This window comes from Pleurodeles waltl, chromosome 11 (assembly GCF_031143425.1).
Source record: "Pleurodeles waltl isolate 20211129_DDA chromosome 11, aPleWal1.hap1.20221129, whole genome shotgun sequence".
NCBI lineage: Eukaryota > Metazoa > Chordata > Amphibia > Caudata > Salamandridae > Pleurodeles > Pleurodeles waltl.
The window spans coordinates 815685953-815702530 of NC_090450.1; the positions used below are offsets into that span (position 1 = coordinate 815685953).

Genomic DNA, 16578 nt, shown 5'->3' on the forward strand with positions numbered 1-16578 from the left:
ACCCACCGAAATGGCGGCTGCCTCTCCTACTCCACTGTACATCAGTAACTGCCGGCATCTGCCGGAAAATGTCATAATGGCAGTAGGTGGTTGCACCCCCCATAGACACAGGCATAGGCTAACGTTGTTGCCAGTAGCAGTCATGGCCCAGTGACTGTGTCTGCCAGCAGTGATGACTGCATATGTGGCGGACATGACCACCGTGTTGTACAGATTCATGCGCTTGGCTCATGGTGCTGCTGCCAGCAACACCTATATCACCTGAGCTGCTGTGTGCTGCCTTTGGGAGTAATCATACCACGTCCAGCAGGTGATTGAGCCCCTGCCTTCTCTCCAGAGGAACTGGAGAGACTTGTTAATGAGGTCCTACCCCTGTATGAACAGCTCTGTGGCTCACCAGAGAAGCAAGTAAGTACCTCGTGCTCAATTTTCTCTGTACTTCACCATCCTTTTCCTCCTCACAGGCTAAAACATGCCCATGTCAGGCATTTAGACTTCTTGTGTGCCTGTTTTTTCAGTTTGTGTGGCATCAATGGGATGTTCAATGTGGAGTTTTTGGGTCCAGTACCATATGTTAAGTTCAATCATATTGTGTTTTGTGAGGGTTTTGGGGCCCTAGATCCTCCTTGTGTTGCCATGCATGCCTCAGTCCATTGACTAGATTAGGAATGGGTACAGAGGTAAATCATTTAGCTAGTCCATATGTGCATTTAGCATCATTGTCAATGCGTGTCTTTGACTCATGACAGGTCCCTTCCTCCTACAGCTCTGTTGTCACCTTCACCCAGGTCATATTTGTCCTGTACTGGCTTATTGCACAAATGACAGTCCCACAGTGCAGGCAGTGTGTTGGTTCCTGGGAGGCCATGATATGAGTCAATAGCTTGGTCACATAGCGGAAATTGTACAATGCATGCCTTGGAATGTTGGATGCCATCCCTTTAGGATAGACACATATGTCCAAAGAACTGTTTTGTGGTATAGGTACATACCACAGAATCCACCCCTTGAAGTAGCATGAGTCTGCATTTGGCAGGCCACATGTCCATACATGGGAAAGGAATATACTTTCTGTACCCACCATGCCAGCCCCTCGATAGTCATTCAAGTGTAATGATGGAGTTTGTACTATGGTATTTGCCTGTAGCGACTTTATGCAGTGAGCCAATCTCACAACGTATGACTGTGTTGGTCCATTCAGGCCTAAGGAATTTACTCTTCAGAAGCCACATAGGTGTGTAGTGTTTAATTGTGTCTCACATCACAGTACATGTTGCTGGAGCATGGGCTGGCTGATGTCAGTAAGCTGGCTTAGTCATTGTAGGCCTTGAGCAGGGTAGTGGGTTAGTCTGCAGATAGAAATACATGTATGTAGTCATGTCCCTGTACTTATTGGCTTGTGCGCTTCAATCTTGTGGAGTGATAACCAATTGATAAGTTCTAGCTTGGTGTTTCTGACATGTATGTGACTCAACTATTTTTGCCAACACTTGTAATTGTAGTCTCTTGACTTCTCTTTGGCATCCATGCAGGAGCTACAGAGAGCCATCGCACAGAAGTCCACAGTCGGCAGAGTGCCCACTGTCGGAAGAGGTGGGAGGACCTGAGACGCTGGGCCTGGAAGACCTCTGAGGTCCAGCTGGGGCTGTCCTCCCAACGTGGACGGGTTGCACGTCGGACCATGACCCCTTAATGGCCCGCATTCTGGAAGTGACCTACCCAGACCTTGATAGGCGTTTGAGGACAGCACAGCAGCCACAAGGAGGTGAGTACAGGGCATATTCCTACCTGTCACATAGCCAAGTTGATTTGTTAGGTTCTGACATCTCCTGCTGATGATTGGGGATGGGTCATGTGAGACACACTAGATGAATAACTGTTTGTGTAGATATGTAATGTGGTGCATACTGAAGTGCCTTGCCTATTGTCCCAGGGACCTAGGACACAACTGTATACAAACCACAAACATTTTTCTCTCCAGGGACAAGATATGGTTGTGTACATTGAACAATCAAGTACAGTTTGTTGTTGTAGTCGGTGTGAATTCTTTGCAACAGACCACTACTCCTCAGTGTTAGAGGCCAAGGTAGTGATGGATCACTGTACTCAGCCATGCGTCTGGTGAAATGAGTATATTGTCATCTTCCACCCAGAAGCTACTTGTCTTCAGCGTATGACGGGTGCTGGTGCCTCACTACTATCTATAATGTGGAGATAGCCTTCATACATGTGACAGTGCATACTTTTTTTGGGATGCAGCTATAGATCAAAAGTTTACCTTGGTGAGTGGGGAATGTCCATTGACATGATTTAAGTGCCATCACTGTTGCCAACATTCCTTGTGCCTACATATCAGCATGTGTTCCTTTCTTTTTTGAAAATCATTTGTAAGCTGCTGTTTCATGCATACTCTTCTTGTGTTGATGCTGTATTCCAACACATATATGTGCATGCCAACCTCTGTGTAGAATAGGACATTTACAATGGGGGTATCCTTCATGTGATACCACAGACAGGAGTGTGTCACCACTGATTATTGGCTGACACATACCCTCACCCGTCATAGCATATCATTTGGCATGTACAACTGCAGTAGCAATGAGGGACATGATGGGTAGGCCTAGAGTTTTTACCCACAATGTGCATTTCCATGCCATTGATGTAGAATCATTTAGCAAAGTGCTTTTCACATGTGAAATGGGGATGGTTTGTAACCTGACTGGTGGCATGCATCATGGAGTGAATGGCAGTTATGTTGAAATCACATGTGGTTGGGTACAAACATTCATCCACAAACATCAAGGTTTGCATGACCAAAATGGAGACAAGGACATAGCTTCCCATTGGGCAACATGTTGAGTGCCTTCTAGAAGCACTGGGTGTCTCCAACATCCAAAGGACTAATGTTGTCTACTGATGCACTCAGAGTGTATAATTGTAAGGGGTGCCAGACATCAGTGGTGATTTTCCGGGGACTTGCTGATTCATTGTGTTGTTGATTCTAGAGACACATCTCCCTGACATTTTGCACATTTTGTCTACAGTGTATATTTCCATGCCAAATATGTGGCATATCTGAGCAACATTAGTGTTACCTCCTTGACTCCATTGAGACATATTTCACTTGGTTAAGTGTGCATTGTTGATATGTTTCCAGTGTGACATGAATATGTCCATGTCACCTTCTCCAGATTATTGTACAGTTTTCAGCAACATAGCAGGTTCTGGGAGCATAATTTCCTATTGTTGTGTTATTGTGTATGTGACAGATATCTGCATGACCTTGTGTGGTATCTGTGGAAGTGCAGTTGGCATTGGCCTAATATTGTATGACAATAGGTAACTGAGGTCTGTGAGAATGCAATTGGCATTGGCCTCATATTGTATGGCAACAGGTAACTGAGGTATGCTCCATGAGGCAAAGCATTGAAGGTGATGTGGTTTCCTACTTGTTCAATGGTTACTATGATTGCACAACTTCAGCCATGCACTTGTAATTGTCTGAAATTCTGTTTGTCCTGTGGGTAACTGTTGACATTTCATATGGCATGCATGCTTATGGTATGGTACACGTATGGGCCACTTAGGTGGAGTTTGTTTTTGGGGCCTACTTGACATCATGGTAATGTCTGCCAATCAGCTGTTGTTCAGGTGTGATCTGGGACATGTGATGACCCCATTTATTTTTGTATTTGCAGCATCAGCCCAGGGAAGCAAAGGAGACAGGCACAGGGGAGTGGTGAAGCATCTGGCCACAGACCTCAAGTTAAGACACACCGACACAAAGGGAACCAGTGTCACGGAGGGTGAGGGGAGTGCCATGAGGGAGATCGGATCTACATCCTTGTCATCATCAAATTCTTCCTCAAGTGGCCAATTCCTAGTGGTGGCGGACCCATCAGGACGTACTCCTGTACCATCCTTGTCTGTCACCCCCAGTTATATTGCCACCTTCCCTGTTGCTCCCCACCCTGTTGGCCGTGCCCACTTACTCAAGAGGGTGGGCATCTCCTTTGCAGCAGGTACCTCTGCCCCAGCCCCTGTTACCTCTGCTGCCCTGAGTGAGGAGGCTATTGACATCCTGAGGAGTATCTCTGTGGGACAGACTGCCATTGTGAATGCCATCCAGGGATTGTCCACCCAACTGCAGCAGACAAATGCATTCCTGGAATGCATTCAAAGTGCCATGTCTGGCCTGCAGAGATCTTGTCAGGCTCTGGTCTCTTCACTGACAGCAGCCAGTCACCCCACAGCTTCCGTCCTCCCTCCCTCTTCCCATTCCAAATCCCCCATTCCCCAACTTATCCCAGGCACACACACTGATCTCCATGCACCCACCTCAACACACAAAAGCAGCACACATAGACACAAACACTACAAGACACCCAGCACGCAAGCACTGATCATACACCCACACACACACAACATCAGCCACCACTTCCCCAGACACCTCCGCCACCACCACCAGTCCACACACCACCTCAGAAATACCCACAGGCACCAACACAGCAGTCAGTGACACACCCACCACACCCACCAACCTGCAGACACCACACAAACATCCACCACATCCACCATACCTCCAGACTCCACCCCACCAGACACACACACATCCACCACTACAAGCATACCTGTAGACACCACCCTAACCGACACATGCACATCTACCACTCCATCACCTCAACCTCCCAGCCCCAAGACACGCAAACGCCCACACTCACACATGCAATAGACACCACCCAAACATAAGCATACTTCACCCACACACCCAAGATATCCACACTGACACAGCAGACAACCACTCACACAGCCTTTAAATCCCCACTCCCTTCTGATGACCATCCCTGTGTTCCAGATGAGAGTTTTTTGTTTGACCTGGCCCTTTCCCCTGTTCCTTCCACCCCACCCCAAATCCAATAGGCCCAACACATATCTCAACCTATCCCTTCCACCTCTAAGTCCTCCCGTCACACCTGCCCCCTTTGCAAGCACCCATACACCTCCCTCCAAGAAGAAACCCACCCTTCCAACGGAGAAGTCCACCCCTCCCAAACCCACCCATCCCAAATCTGACCCCTCCCTGCCAGGATGATCCTTGATGTGCCTGCCTACCCACTTTATGCCCCTTCCTGTGGTGGGTCCCAGGCAGTAGTAAAGGAATCAAGAGTGAGCACATTGATGTGCATGGACAATGGGACATGGGCTGGCCAATGGCCTTTTGTCATTTTTATACTATTTAAAATAAACCCAGGTGTTGTTTTTGGCACACATTTGTCCTGCAATTTCTTTTCTACTTTTATGTTGTTCCTCAGTAGCTTGTGTTGCCTGCCTACAGTTGGGTGTGTTTCAGCCTTTTTCCTGATCTGTGTGCTGTTGTTTGTAGAAACTGACTTTTGGGCAGTGCTTGTGTCCCTCAAGATAAAGGTATATGTTGACTGTATGGCTATGTGTTTGTTAATACAGTTGTGTTGTAATTGCACTGTGTTGTTTGTTATGGTAAGTATTTCATCTTGTATTGTCCAACGTGAGCATGTATAGTGTTAGACATGTCCCCCTGATATGGATTGCAGATTCATCTAATATGTGGCAGCTTGAGTTTCATTTGTGCAGACACAGCGTGTGTTCAGTTGTACTAGCTTTGTTTGCATTTCACTGTGCATGTGTCCATTTAGCTGTGTGTACCTTGCAACTACTTCATGTAGATGTATGTCCCATGTAGTTGGAGTTGTATTTGCTTTATTGACTTGCACATCCACATTAAGCAGATAGGCATGTCAATTGACTCTAGTATTATTTGTCCTTGAGGTACCCGAAGGGCCAGTTCCTGTGCAAATGGTGCTTAAGGGGAATGTACAAAATGTGATGTGTTCCAGGGCAGCATCATTCCCTGAGTGCTCCTGATGTCCCTATCCCTATTGTGCAGGTATTTTTTGCATAGTGAACTTTGTATATTTGTCTCTGATTATTGTGCATCCAATTGTCCTTCTATTGTGTTGCAATGTGAGTGATGTGTGTGTCTATTGCAGGGCTGGCTCAAGGGAATAGTGTTTGTGTTCCATGACACACCCTTACAAATGTGTGTTGAATGTGATGTCAGTCCATTGCATGTGTCCAATGTGTGTGTGTCAGTTTTCTTTGTACATGTGATGTTGCTATGTTGCTGGTGCTGTGTGACACAATGTTGTGTACACTTAACTGTCCCAGTGCCTGAGATGAGCATTCATGTGTTTCTGTGTAGTGTTGGGGTGCAGTGTGAGTGACCTGCCCAAAGGGGGTGTTTTGTGACTGTGAATGTGTCCTTCTTTGTGAACGATTCCGACCCGGGACACAATGACACGTATACTTATTGACCATACCGTGACACCCATATCATGTGGATAACGCCACGAATGTCGATTGTTGAGTGTAATGACATAGGTAGGTACAGTGTGTACTCATGGTCAGGTTGCGTCCACGGGGGCGTGGATTTTTAGGTTTCATTAATGATCAGCAGCAGAACATGTGTGATGGGCTCCATGGTGGCACCGGACATGTATGGCTGCCTGCAGGTGAGTGTTTCCCTTTATACTCCACGTTTCCGCCTGCTGAGACATGGTGGTTGGACCGCCACAGTCACATTGGCAGTGTGCAGTCACATAATGTATCAGGTGGAAACACTGTCTCTGCCGGCATGTTTGTGCTGCCTTGTGAGCATGGCAGTCTGTGCTGCCTGGCGTTGCCAGTGGAACCATGGCGGTCTGTGCTCCATAGGCCTGCATGACTTGTAATACAGAGGTCTGACCGCCATGGCAGTACATGGACCGCCAAACTTCTAATGAGGCCCTCAGTGTTTTTTCAGTTTAAAATGTTATTTTACAACTGACATTGTCACCTAACTATAACATAATTTAACCTTTTTTAGTGAATATACATATATTCTATTTTTAAAGATTACAATACAGAGTAACAAATCTTATCTTGCAAATGTGAAAATGGACAGGTATCAGTCAACCAATGAACAATTTTATCAATTTTCCATAGACAAATAAGAATTTAAAATAACATTTTCTACAGTTGGTGAGTTTACTAATCCTGTAGGAATTACAATAATTATTGTTGGTGAAGATGCAAGAAGAGCCAAGGAAAGCATCAAGTGCTTAAGTGAATGTACATTTTTTTAAATCCTTCTGCCATATAAATAATTTTTTCTAACTTGTAAACTGTTTTCGCTTGAATTTCAGTAGCACTTTTCTATGCTTGTGAAATGGATTTCCTTTTTATACAATTCAAGGGGATCATCTTGGAAAATCACTATGGGATGGAGCAGGAATTGGAAATGCTTTACAGCTGTAGCCCATGAGAAAATCAGGTGTCTGATTGAAAATGTCAGAAACTTCACGAAGATGTGTCTAGACATCTTCTGTAAACTTCACAACCTATCTGCTCTCTCAATCTTTTCTTCAGTGTCAGGAACCTATGGTCATAACTTGGGCATGTGTTCGTCTTAAAATGAATTCATTTCTTCACGTTTTTATGAAAGGTATTGTTTAAGGAATCCTACAAATCTAATATTATTAGCACTTAAAACACATGCTTAGTTTTCCACAGCTTATTAGCTTTTTGGAGAATATTATGATATGTGTTGTAGTTATCATCAAGTCCTTTCTGATAGCTTCTCTAATTAAGCTAGTCATTTTATCTGTAACAAAAAAATTCTAGATTCCTAGGATGTAAATGTTTATCTTAACTTACCAATTATGCCTAAAATATGTTGCTTACATTTTGCTGAGGTTGGTGTTGCTGTTGGAAATGTAAACCATGGGCTCTGATTTTCCTGTTGATCCTGGTTCCTGATCTTTTTAGCACTGGCTGAAATATTTTGTGTTAGTTTCCTACTGGGTGAAAGGCTTTAAGACGTGTCTTATAAAAGGCTGTAACTCTGCAGGATAGCGTTTCTTAAATAGTCAATTCGAGAATCCCACTGTACTCACCTGACATGGCCCATTAGTGGTGCCGGTTCCCTGCACCTCCTAACCCAGGCAAGAGTGTACCGTGGTCTCCCATAAATGAACATTTGTGCCCTTAATTTTTCTTTTTGCAACGTGATTTCCCAAAACAAATCCTTTGGGGGATAAAATGATTAATTATAATAAGATTCTTAGCTCAGATTTAAATTTAATTGTGCAAAGTAGTTCGCACACCATACTGCAATTACAAATGTAATTTTTTTACTTTTAAATTTCTTTATAGTTTTTCTGCTAGAAAGAGGACGGCAAGCCAAAAAGGCCGCTTCCTTGCCACACTCTTTGTTTGTACCAAGTTCAGTGCATGAAAATCTAAATCGAATTTTGTGGTGGGAGAGTAAGTATATTGTGGCGATACGCTGTGAACTGCACGCTCCCGTAGCGGGTCTTCTCCGCACAATACCTCAGAAATGGAAGAGCAAAGGTTTACAACATTCCTAGGCACACAGCACTTGGCTTAATTCCATTTTCTTTGGTGATCTGGAGAAATATGAACTAGAACGTTTTTTTAAAATTCCTGAGGACTGTAGAGATCAGGGTGCATCCTATTTCTCATTGGAAAAGTCTCTTTTGTATCTCTAAAAACTGAATCTGTTTGATGAATCTGCACAAAAACTTTTCAAAAGGAAATATAATCCTCCTTAGAGTTATACTGCAGAGCCAGGAGCGTGCAGATTATTCTTCCAAATTATAGTCTCATACGGTAGTTTGGGAAAACGAAAGTGACAAACTTTTCAGAAGAATGAGCACCAAAAAGATATCCTATGTACTTACTGAGCTCAGGCTAAGAATCAAAGCCACATCCAGTGCTTAATGTCTACTGAACTAATCTGCGTACTAAGCGGGTACTGGGGCAGGAGCACAGGGCACAGGACAAAGGACATGCCAGGTTCCTGCTTGGCCTGACCATAATCCTCACATTTCAGACACTGACCTATGGGACTGCCGAAGACAACATCCTTTGCCCATTTCCCACAGGCCACAGTGGGAGGAGAAACAGGGCAGAGGGAATGGCCAAAGGCCAACGACAGTATCAGTATAATCTCTCCATGCTGGGATCTTCATTATTATTTGTTAACATAGTGTATCTCCTACACCTACCAGATCCTGAACGCATTTCAACATAAATAAATATTTCTCTACAGTGTGAAAAACCATACCTTGTGGATGATAGGTAAGCTGGTGCCTCACTTGACTCATCAACGCTATAAAAGTCTAACAAAAGTGCCTCTACAAAATTTTGACAAAATTGCAGGTCCCTGCAAATCCCATTAGACCACCTTGTGCCTTCTTCCAAGCAAACCAAAAGACCGTACCACCCCTGGTGTCTTGGTGGATCTGTCCTCTGGATTCTGCATAGACATGAAAGAATAGCAACATTCATCTGCCCTAGTCTTGCATGCACGCTTCTGGATAAGTACCCCATCCTGCTCCACCTGTTTTGGGGTATTTAGAAAGTCTCTGGGATGTGTGATAGGTGTATCTGAAGGTAGGGTAAGGAGCTTATTGTGGGGGATACAAGCACAGTCTGTGCTTGTTAATGAGAAGATACAAGGATGTGCAACATGTTGATATATCATCAATGAAATAGAAGAGTCTGTACCTCGTATGTGTGGTATTTTCTTTGCTGACATATGTTTCATATCTGTCCAGGATATTCCTTTTATGAGTATTTTATTTTGATCACAGTCACACCTAATGAATATCAGCCTTCTGGCTTTAAAGAAGGAAGCAGTTCGGACATGATGTTTGAGGGGGACCCTGTCCACCTGAAAGTGGGCTCAGTCTCCACAGGTTATCACACCATGAAAGTGAAGGTCACAACAGAGAATGACAGAACAATGGCAATGGATGGCAAAGTGATGCAGGAAAACATCATGGAGGGAAACAGCATGGAGATCTCCCATGAGGGACTGGACTGTGAAGAAGAGGAAGAACATGTGGAAGACCACTTGGGCGTAAGAAACATTTTGTTTACTGTAGATAACCATAAAGATTGAAGATTATCTGTGATGTATTCGTTTATCAATATATTGTTAATGTTTAAATGACACACATTACCCAATTTCTCATTGCCTGACTTTTGTTAAATAAGGATGACCGTGATTAGGGCCAGCAATGAGAGATTAAGGGCCTAATTACGAGTTTGGTGGACGGAAACACCCATCCACCAAACTCCTGACAAGGTGGCAGTCACTGTAGTGGTGACTTCTACGCCGGAGCTATTATGACTTTCCACTGGGCTGACAGACAGAAACCAAGGTTTCCACCTATCAGCCCAACGGGAAAGTGGCTGCAGCATTGTCACCGGCTCGTAATTGAGCTGCCGGCATTGCTGCCGCCCCACGGTGCTCCAGCACCCTCGCAATGCTCACTCTCTGCAGCAGACAATGTGCATTGCGAGGGTGCTGGGCAGGGGGACCCCTGCACTACCCATGCCAAGTGCATGGGAAGTGCAGGGGCCCCCCTTTAGCCCCCTGCACCTGTTCTCTGCCAGCCTTTTCATGCAGGCCTGGTGGAGAACCAGGTTGTAATCAGTAGGGCGGCACTGCATGCAGTGCCGCCCTAGCTGATTGGAACCTGGACCTGCCGTTAACCCATAGAGATCACCGATCCTGGCAGAGACAGCGGTACCCTAATGTGTCAGTTGGATCACCACAGCAGCGGCGGTCCTGACTGCCACTGCGAGTCTGGTGTTCGAGTGACCGCCAGACTCGTATTGAGGGCCTAAATCTTTGTACAAAACACTAAATCTTGGTCGACAAACTCTAACCTACACTTGAGAGAACAACCTTTTATTCACATATATCCAACTTTATCATAACCAGCCATTGGAAATCTCTCTCAGGAGATGGAGTGATCAAATATTGTTTCTCACCCTGTTAAAAGTAAAACTAGCATGCTATTAAAAATGCACATTCTTTATCCTCTACACACGCTCTTTATTCCTACTCATAAGTATTTTTTCCATATACTTCTGTGGTCTGTTTATTTGCCGAATGTGTTGGATGGACCTTGACTGGATTTTTTTTGCTCTTGAGAATTCCTTGCAAGAGTTATAGCACGCTACTACATCTAAATAGAAGGTGCAGAAAAAACATATTTTCTTAACTATTTTAGCTGTCTTATTTTGCACAGCATAGGATTGTCATCAGAGTCACACATTTTACAATATCTCATGACCCACGTGTAATTTACTCATGCTTCAATCACCTGATATACTTAGGTGTAACGCTCCTCTTTTTTCCTAATTACCTTTTACGAGCCAAGATTTACACCTAGGTTTAAATCTCCAATGAAGGGGCTGCACCTCCTACAACAGAATTTACAAGTGTAAGGTTACCACAAGATACTTTTCACCTATTAGTGGGGATCTCTCTAAGGTAAAGTATAAGGAAATGTAATAAATTAAATTAAGATCCGGTGCTAGATCTAGGTGGCTCTACCCACATGATCCCAACTTTCCTTGGAGCCTGTTCCAGTGTCGCCTATTGTTCCTGTTTGAAATCAGCTAAGGCTGGAAGGGGCTGCTCATCTGTAACTGCAGGACATGGCCATGGCTTGAACATCACATCCATCCCGATTGTGGCCATAACTACAGCCTCAGATGGGTCCTTCAATACCTCAGGGAGTGAAACAATTTCCTGGATGTCAAAGAGGGTGGCATAGCAGTTACTAGTGGGATAATAAAAGGATGCACTGTCTATGTAGGCTGGGCCACAGGTAAAATCAGAGGTCTTCCTAGCGGCAGATAAAAGTAACACAGTGGGAGCAATACCACTCTACCCTTAGTTAAACAAATAGGTCCTTGAGCGCTAAAGGCTCTTGCAACAAGGGCAGGAGATCAAATATTGAGAACAACATAAAGACCCTTTATAATTTTCCTAAAGGAGCCAATGCAATTCACTCTCCGAACCATTATTATATCAGCGGAAAAACATGGACCTCGAGCCACATTATCATCAAGCAGGTGGGTAACTTTATTGAGCAGACCCTTGAATGTTTCAACCTTATTCTCCCCCAAAAGAGGAATGCCGGCTGAAATTATCACATATGGACTTGCCTGCTTGGGGAAGCAAATTAGTGGGAAGAGCAGGGGTAAAGGGGGTAGAAGAGGCAGGAGGAACATCAGAAGAGGGTAGCAAGACTCTCCTGCCTTTGTTATCCCTTGCTAATTCCATAGCACAACATTGTCCCCCTTGGCCCTGGCCTTGCTGGATCAGCAACCCCAGCAGCCCACACGATCTTAGGACACATGCTGTGTGACACGCAGCTTGGCTGGCTCTGATCTGCCAGCTTACAGAGAAGATAATCATCTATATGACAGACTGATTCCCAACACTCTATCCAGGTATGGGGCTAGGACTAATCCATTAGATCAGGTCAGGCAGAGGGTTACAACCACTATGCTCTGAGAAATAGACATAGGGTTAGGTAGAAAACTCTAAAACATCTAGTATCACATACACCATAGTTAGATTGTTTATCTTATTTACCATGTTCATAATGCTGATTACCTTGCTTTGTTTAATCTGCCTAATTATTGCACCTCATTCAATTGTGATTAGTTCAATAAGTGTATTGAAAACATAGGGCCTGAGTTAGATCTTGGCAGTAACGGGTCCGTTGCCACTTTTTCTATAGAAAATCCATCCACCGGCTTGGCAGTCCACCCGCCTGATTTAGATGTTGGTGGTCCGATAGACGAAAGACCACCGAGTCCCGCTGTCTCCGCCAAGGATTTCCTTCTGCGTTGATGGCACTATTGGTAACAGTGGCTGGTGGTGGTTACTGCCATGCAGATTTGGGTGCATCTTACAACTGTGGCGGTCCAACCTCCACATTTGAGTTGACACACTAGGGGGTAAATGAGGTAAAGACTTACCTTTTTTTCCCAATTCATCTTCTGTTTTCGACTGGACAATATCTTCTATCGCTGCTGCCACTGGATCACGAAAAAAACACAACCCCCCCTTGCCAGACTCGAAGGTAGGGAAACCACATTGCCTGTGTCCATTGTGTGGCCACTGCATATGAGCCCGGGCCACAGCAGTTTTATACATGTCACAGTAATTTTTAAAAAATTTATATGTCAGGGAAACAATTGTATCCGATTTGGATGGGGACACACTGGTACAAGACACATATCGCACACACACCTCATTATGGTTCCAGTATTCATTGCCAAATGAATGTTGGCCCCACAATGACGTTACAATAGTACTTGTCAACTATGTCAATGTGTGCACATTGCAACGGGACCTGTACCTGTAATGTTGTGCCGCCAGTTTTGTATCTGAGTCAGTATGTGTATGTGTGGGTGAGATTGGATTGTCTGATTGAGGTGGATGGAGATGGAGTGGGTGATGTGGCTGTGTCAGTAGGTGTGCTACTAGCATTTGGGTCTGATGTTGTGAATGATATGAGTTTTGTGTTACTGTGTGCAACATTCAGGTGAGTGTTATTGTGGTGTGGTCGTTGTCCTGATGTGTGTAGTTGTGCCTTTGTGTGAGTTTGTTTGTGTATATGAGTATGTAGTTGTGTTGCTTGCTGTGGTTGTGTCCAGTGTGGGTATATTATCAATGTTGTGTGTGTGTTGTGTCATGGATGTATGGCAATATGTGTTTTCGGCATGTGAGTGTTGTGTTGTGGTGGAATTGCAGTGGATAATTGTGTGTATGTGGTGTGTTGTGGAGACGGACACATATGGCCAAGGTACAGTGTGTGTGTGTGTGTGTGTGAGACTCACCTCTATACTTGGCCACTGCCATTGAACAATGAACATTGTGTCCAACGATGGCCTCCATCTGTCAAAAATCCAACGGCAGTACACCGCCTGCAGGACTGTGTCATCTAAATATGTTTGTCGGAAACCCACCAGCCTGACGGCTAGGAAGGGCACTCTGTCATGGCGATCTGCTGCTCAGCCACAATACATCTAAATATGGTGGGCAGAACACTGTCAACTTGATGGTGTTGTTGGGTCCAGTGCCGCTGCTGCTTGCAGGTAATACCACCAAGATCTACATCAGGCCCTTATTTTCAATCTTTTTGTGTTTCCTTGGCATGCATGAGTAGCTGAGCGAAAGGGGTAAGATCTGTTTTCACAGCTTCCTGGGGGAGTCGGAGTGTCATGTTCAGGTTGCATAGTCACCCTTTAACCCCGTGGGTTTAGAGTTGGGGTGAGGCTCTGTGAGCTAGCCAGGAGTAAGCTGGCAGTTACTAACTGCATGGAGAGTCTCAGTCTACCATACTTTGCCGTTCTGCTGTCCTAAACATACAGTCCTATTACCAAAGTAGGAATCACATTACATGGCCCAGATAATACATCAATTGCCTTCTCACCTGCTACTTACTGGTCACTGCCCCCCATGCCAATGTGGTAGTCACTGGTTGGCCTGGCGGCCGCAGGACAGTAAATATTTGGGATTCAATAGATTTAAGTCTGTCAATCAAGGGTGAGGGTTTAGTCAATAAGAGAGCTTTACATTTCATACAGTAGTCCTCTATGAGGTGCTCAATGAGGGACTGGCTAGAACTTAGATCCCCCAGAAGTCCTGCCAAAGAGACAAAGATGAACACAATGTGATGAGAAGAGGGACAGGACCAGAGGAACGTGAGTAGTGGCCACAGTCTGGCTGGCCTTGACAGTACAGCAGGAAGTCAGTCCATGCCTGTTATGAGTTCCCCATTGTGCCCTCTTGTTGGCTAGAGGTTGATAAGGGCTGGTGTAATTGCTCTCTGTCATAATAGAAGAATTTATGGTACAGGAGGTTTTGCCAGTTGGTATAGCTGGTGCAGGTACAGATACAGGACTTAATATAACAGCACAAGGATTAGGTCCCCGTGTTGGCTCAAAGTGGGGGCTAATAGCAGCCTTTCTGGAAGGGAGGGCTGGAGCAGGGCCCAAATTTAAGGAAAGCCATCTCTCTGTTAGAGCAATCTCAGTACTGATAACCCCCATAACTCTCTCCAACTTTTCTCAGGAGAAGTGCACTTCACAAGGGGAGCTGAAGCAGATTGATACTGGGCATTATTTCCTTCCCATATTGCTAAACCAGTAGAAGTAGCCACAGCCAGCCAGCCAAGTAAGACAAAAGCAGGGCTTTGAGGCTCCTTATTCCCCCCTAAGGTTGTTGAGCTCCCAATGCAAGCTTTTGAAGTGGCTACAAGAAACCACAAGAAACCCAGATACTTCCAAGTATGCTGGCCCGGCCCTCTCCCCTGGTAAGTCAGTAAAACAAGTGAGAGAGCAGACTGGAAGCCAGGGGAGAAAATATAATAATTTGATAGAAGGTCTTATCAGGCTTTAACAGGCTTCGTCCAGAGCCACACTCCTGGCACGCATTGGGGGCAGAAGTTCGCACACCTCACACACTCTGCCTCAGCACCACCATGGGCTGGAAGCCTAATGCTACCATTGTCTCGTCAAAAAGAACTGAAGCAACTGCCACCTGCTGGGCATGTTGGGATACTGGTGGTCTCTGAGCCCTGAGAGGCACAGACACTCTTTTCACAGTTACATAAGAGCAGCCTATAGGGCTACCCTGACATATTTCTCTTTTAAAAAGGGTTTGTGAAAGGTAATTTACCAGTCAAATGACGCTTTTCCAGCCAATTTGTCATATTTATATGTATACATACTTATGTATGTATACATATATATATATATTTTAAAATATCACATTTATTTCCCTTTTTTAAAATATATTCTGAAGAAATTGGCTATTGTAGCCTGTTCATATAGGCTGCAAACTATTCATGTCTTAAGTGTTTCTCTAGGCCTTCCTGCAGAAAGGCAAGCATTTACACTGAAGAAGATATATTATGAGAAGTGCCCCGGGATTCCCACACATTGGCGGTACTATTCAGTGCTCACAACTTCAAAGGAGATTCCCCTGAGAGAGAACTGGGATTACAGGTAAGAAACCATTCCATCTATATAGTGGTAACACTATCCTCACCAGCCTACCAATATTTTCAACTGCTCCTTCTTGCTGCCCCTCAGTTTGTCACAAGTGAACATTTCCCTACCCTAAGTATTTTTATTAACTCCCACTGGAAACTCGGTTACAATTTTTGTGGCCCAGCATAATCTAGTATGTTTGGATCTATCACTTTACCTAAAGACCAAACTACAAATTACTGGCGGGCAATAGAAAATGGGAGGAAAAATCAACTACCTAGAAATCACAAAGCCATCAGTTGGAAATCACAAAAAGCCAAATATATAAGCAGTCCTTATATTGCCTACCTCTGGAATCATGGAAATATTTTCTGAACCCCCTCATGCTAAATCCTGACCTCCTTGCAGTTAAACGGATCTGAAAATGCCATGACGTATTTCATCTCTCTGAGTAACTCATTGACATGCCCTTCCCCATTCGCTGTATTTTGTTGGAATAGCCAATGGCTACTTTGTAAAACAATAAGGCCCTCATTATGACATTGGCGGTAAGTACCGCTTACCGCCATGCTGACTGCCGCCAACATACACCCACTGCAGCGGATTACCGCTACCCATATTTTGACACACACATAGCAAACCATCACTATACAGCCACACACACAAGTC

The 16578-nt window shown here is 44.6% G+C and overlaps 1 protein-coding gene across 1 annotated transcript in view; it reads left to right on the top strand.

The window, feature by feature from the left end:
* HORMAD2 (HORMA domain containing 2) overlaps window positions 1-10003 on the top strand; it is a 670141-nt gene extending 660138 nt beyond the window's left edge. The window contains exon 8 of the mRNA XM_069212695.1: window positions 9693-10003. Coding sequence (XP_069068796.1) covers window positions 9693-10003 — 311 coding nt within the window. The remainder of the gene's footprint in view (window positions 1-9692) is intronic.
* Window positions 10004-16578: the final 6575 nt, after the last annotated feature.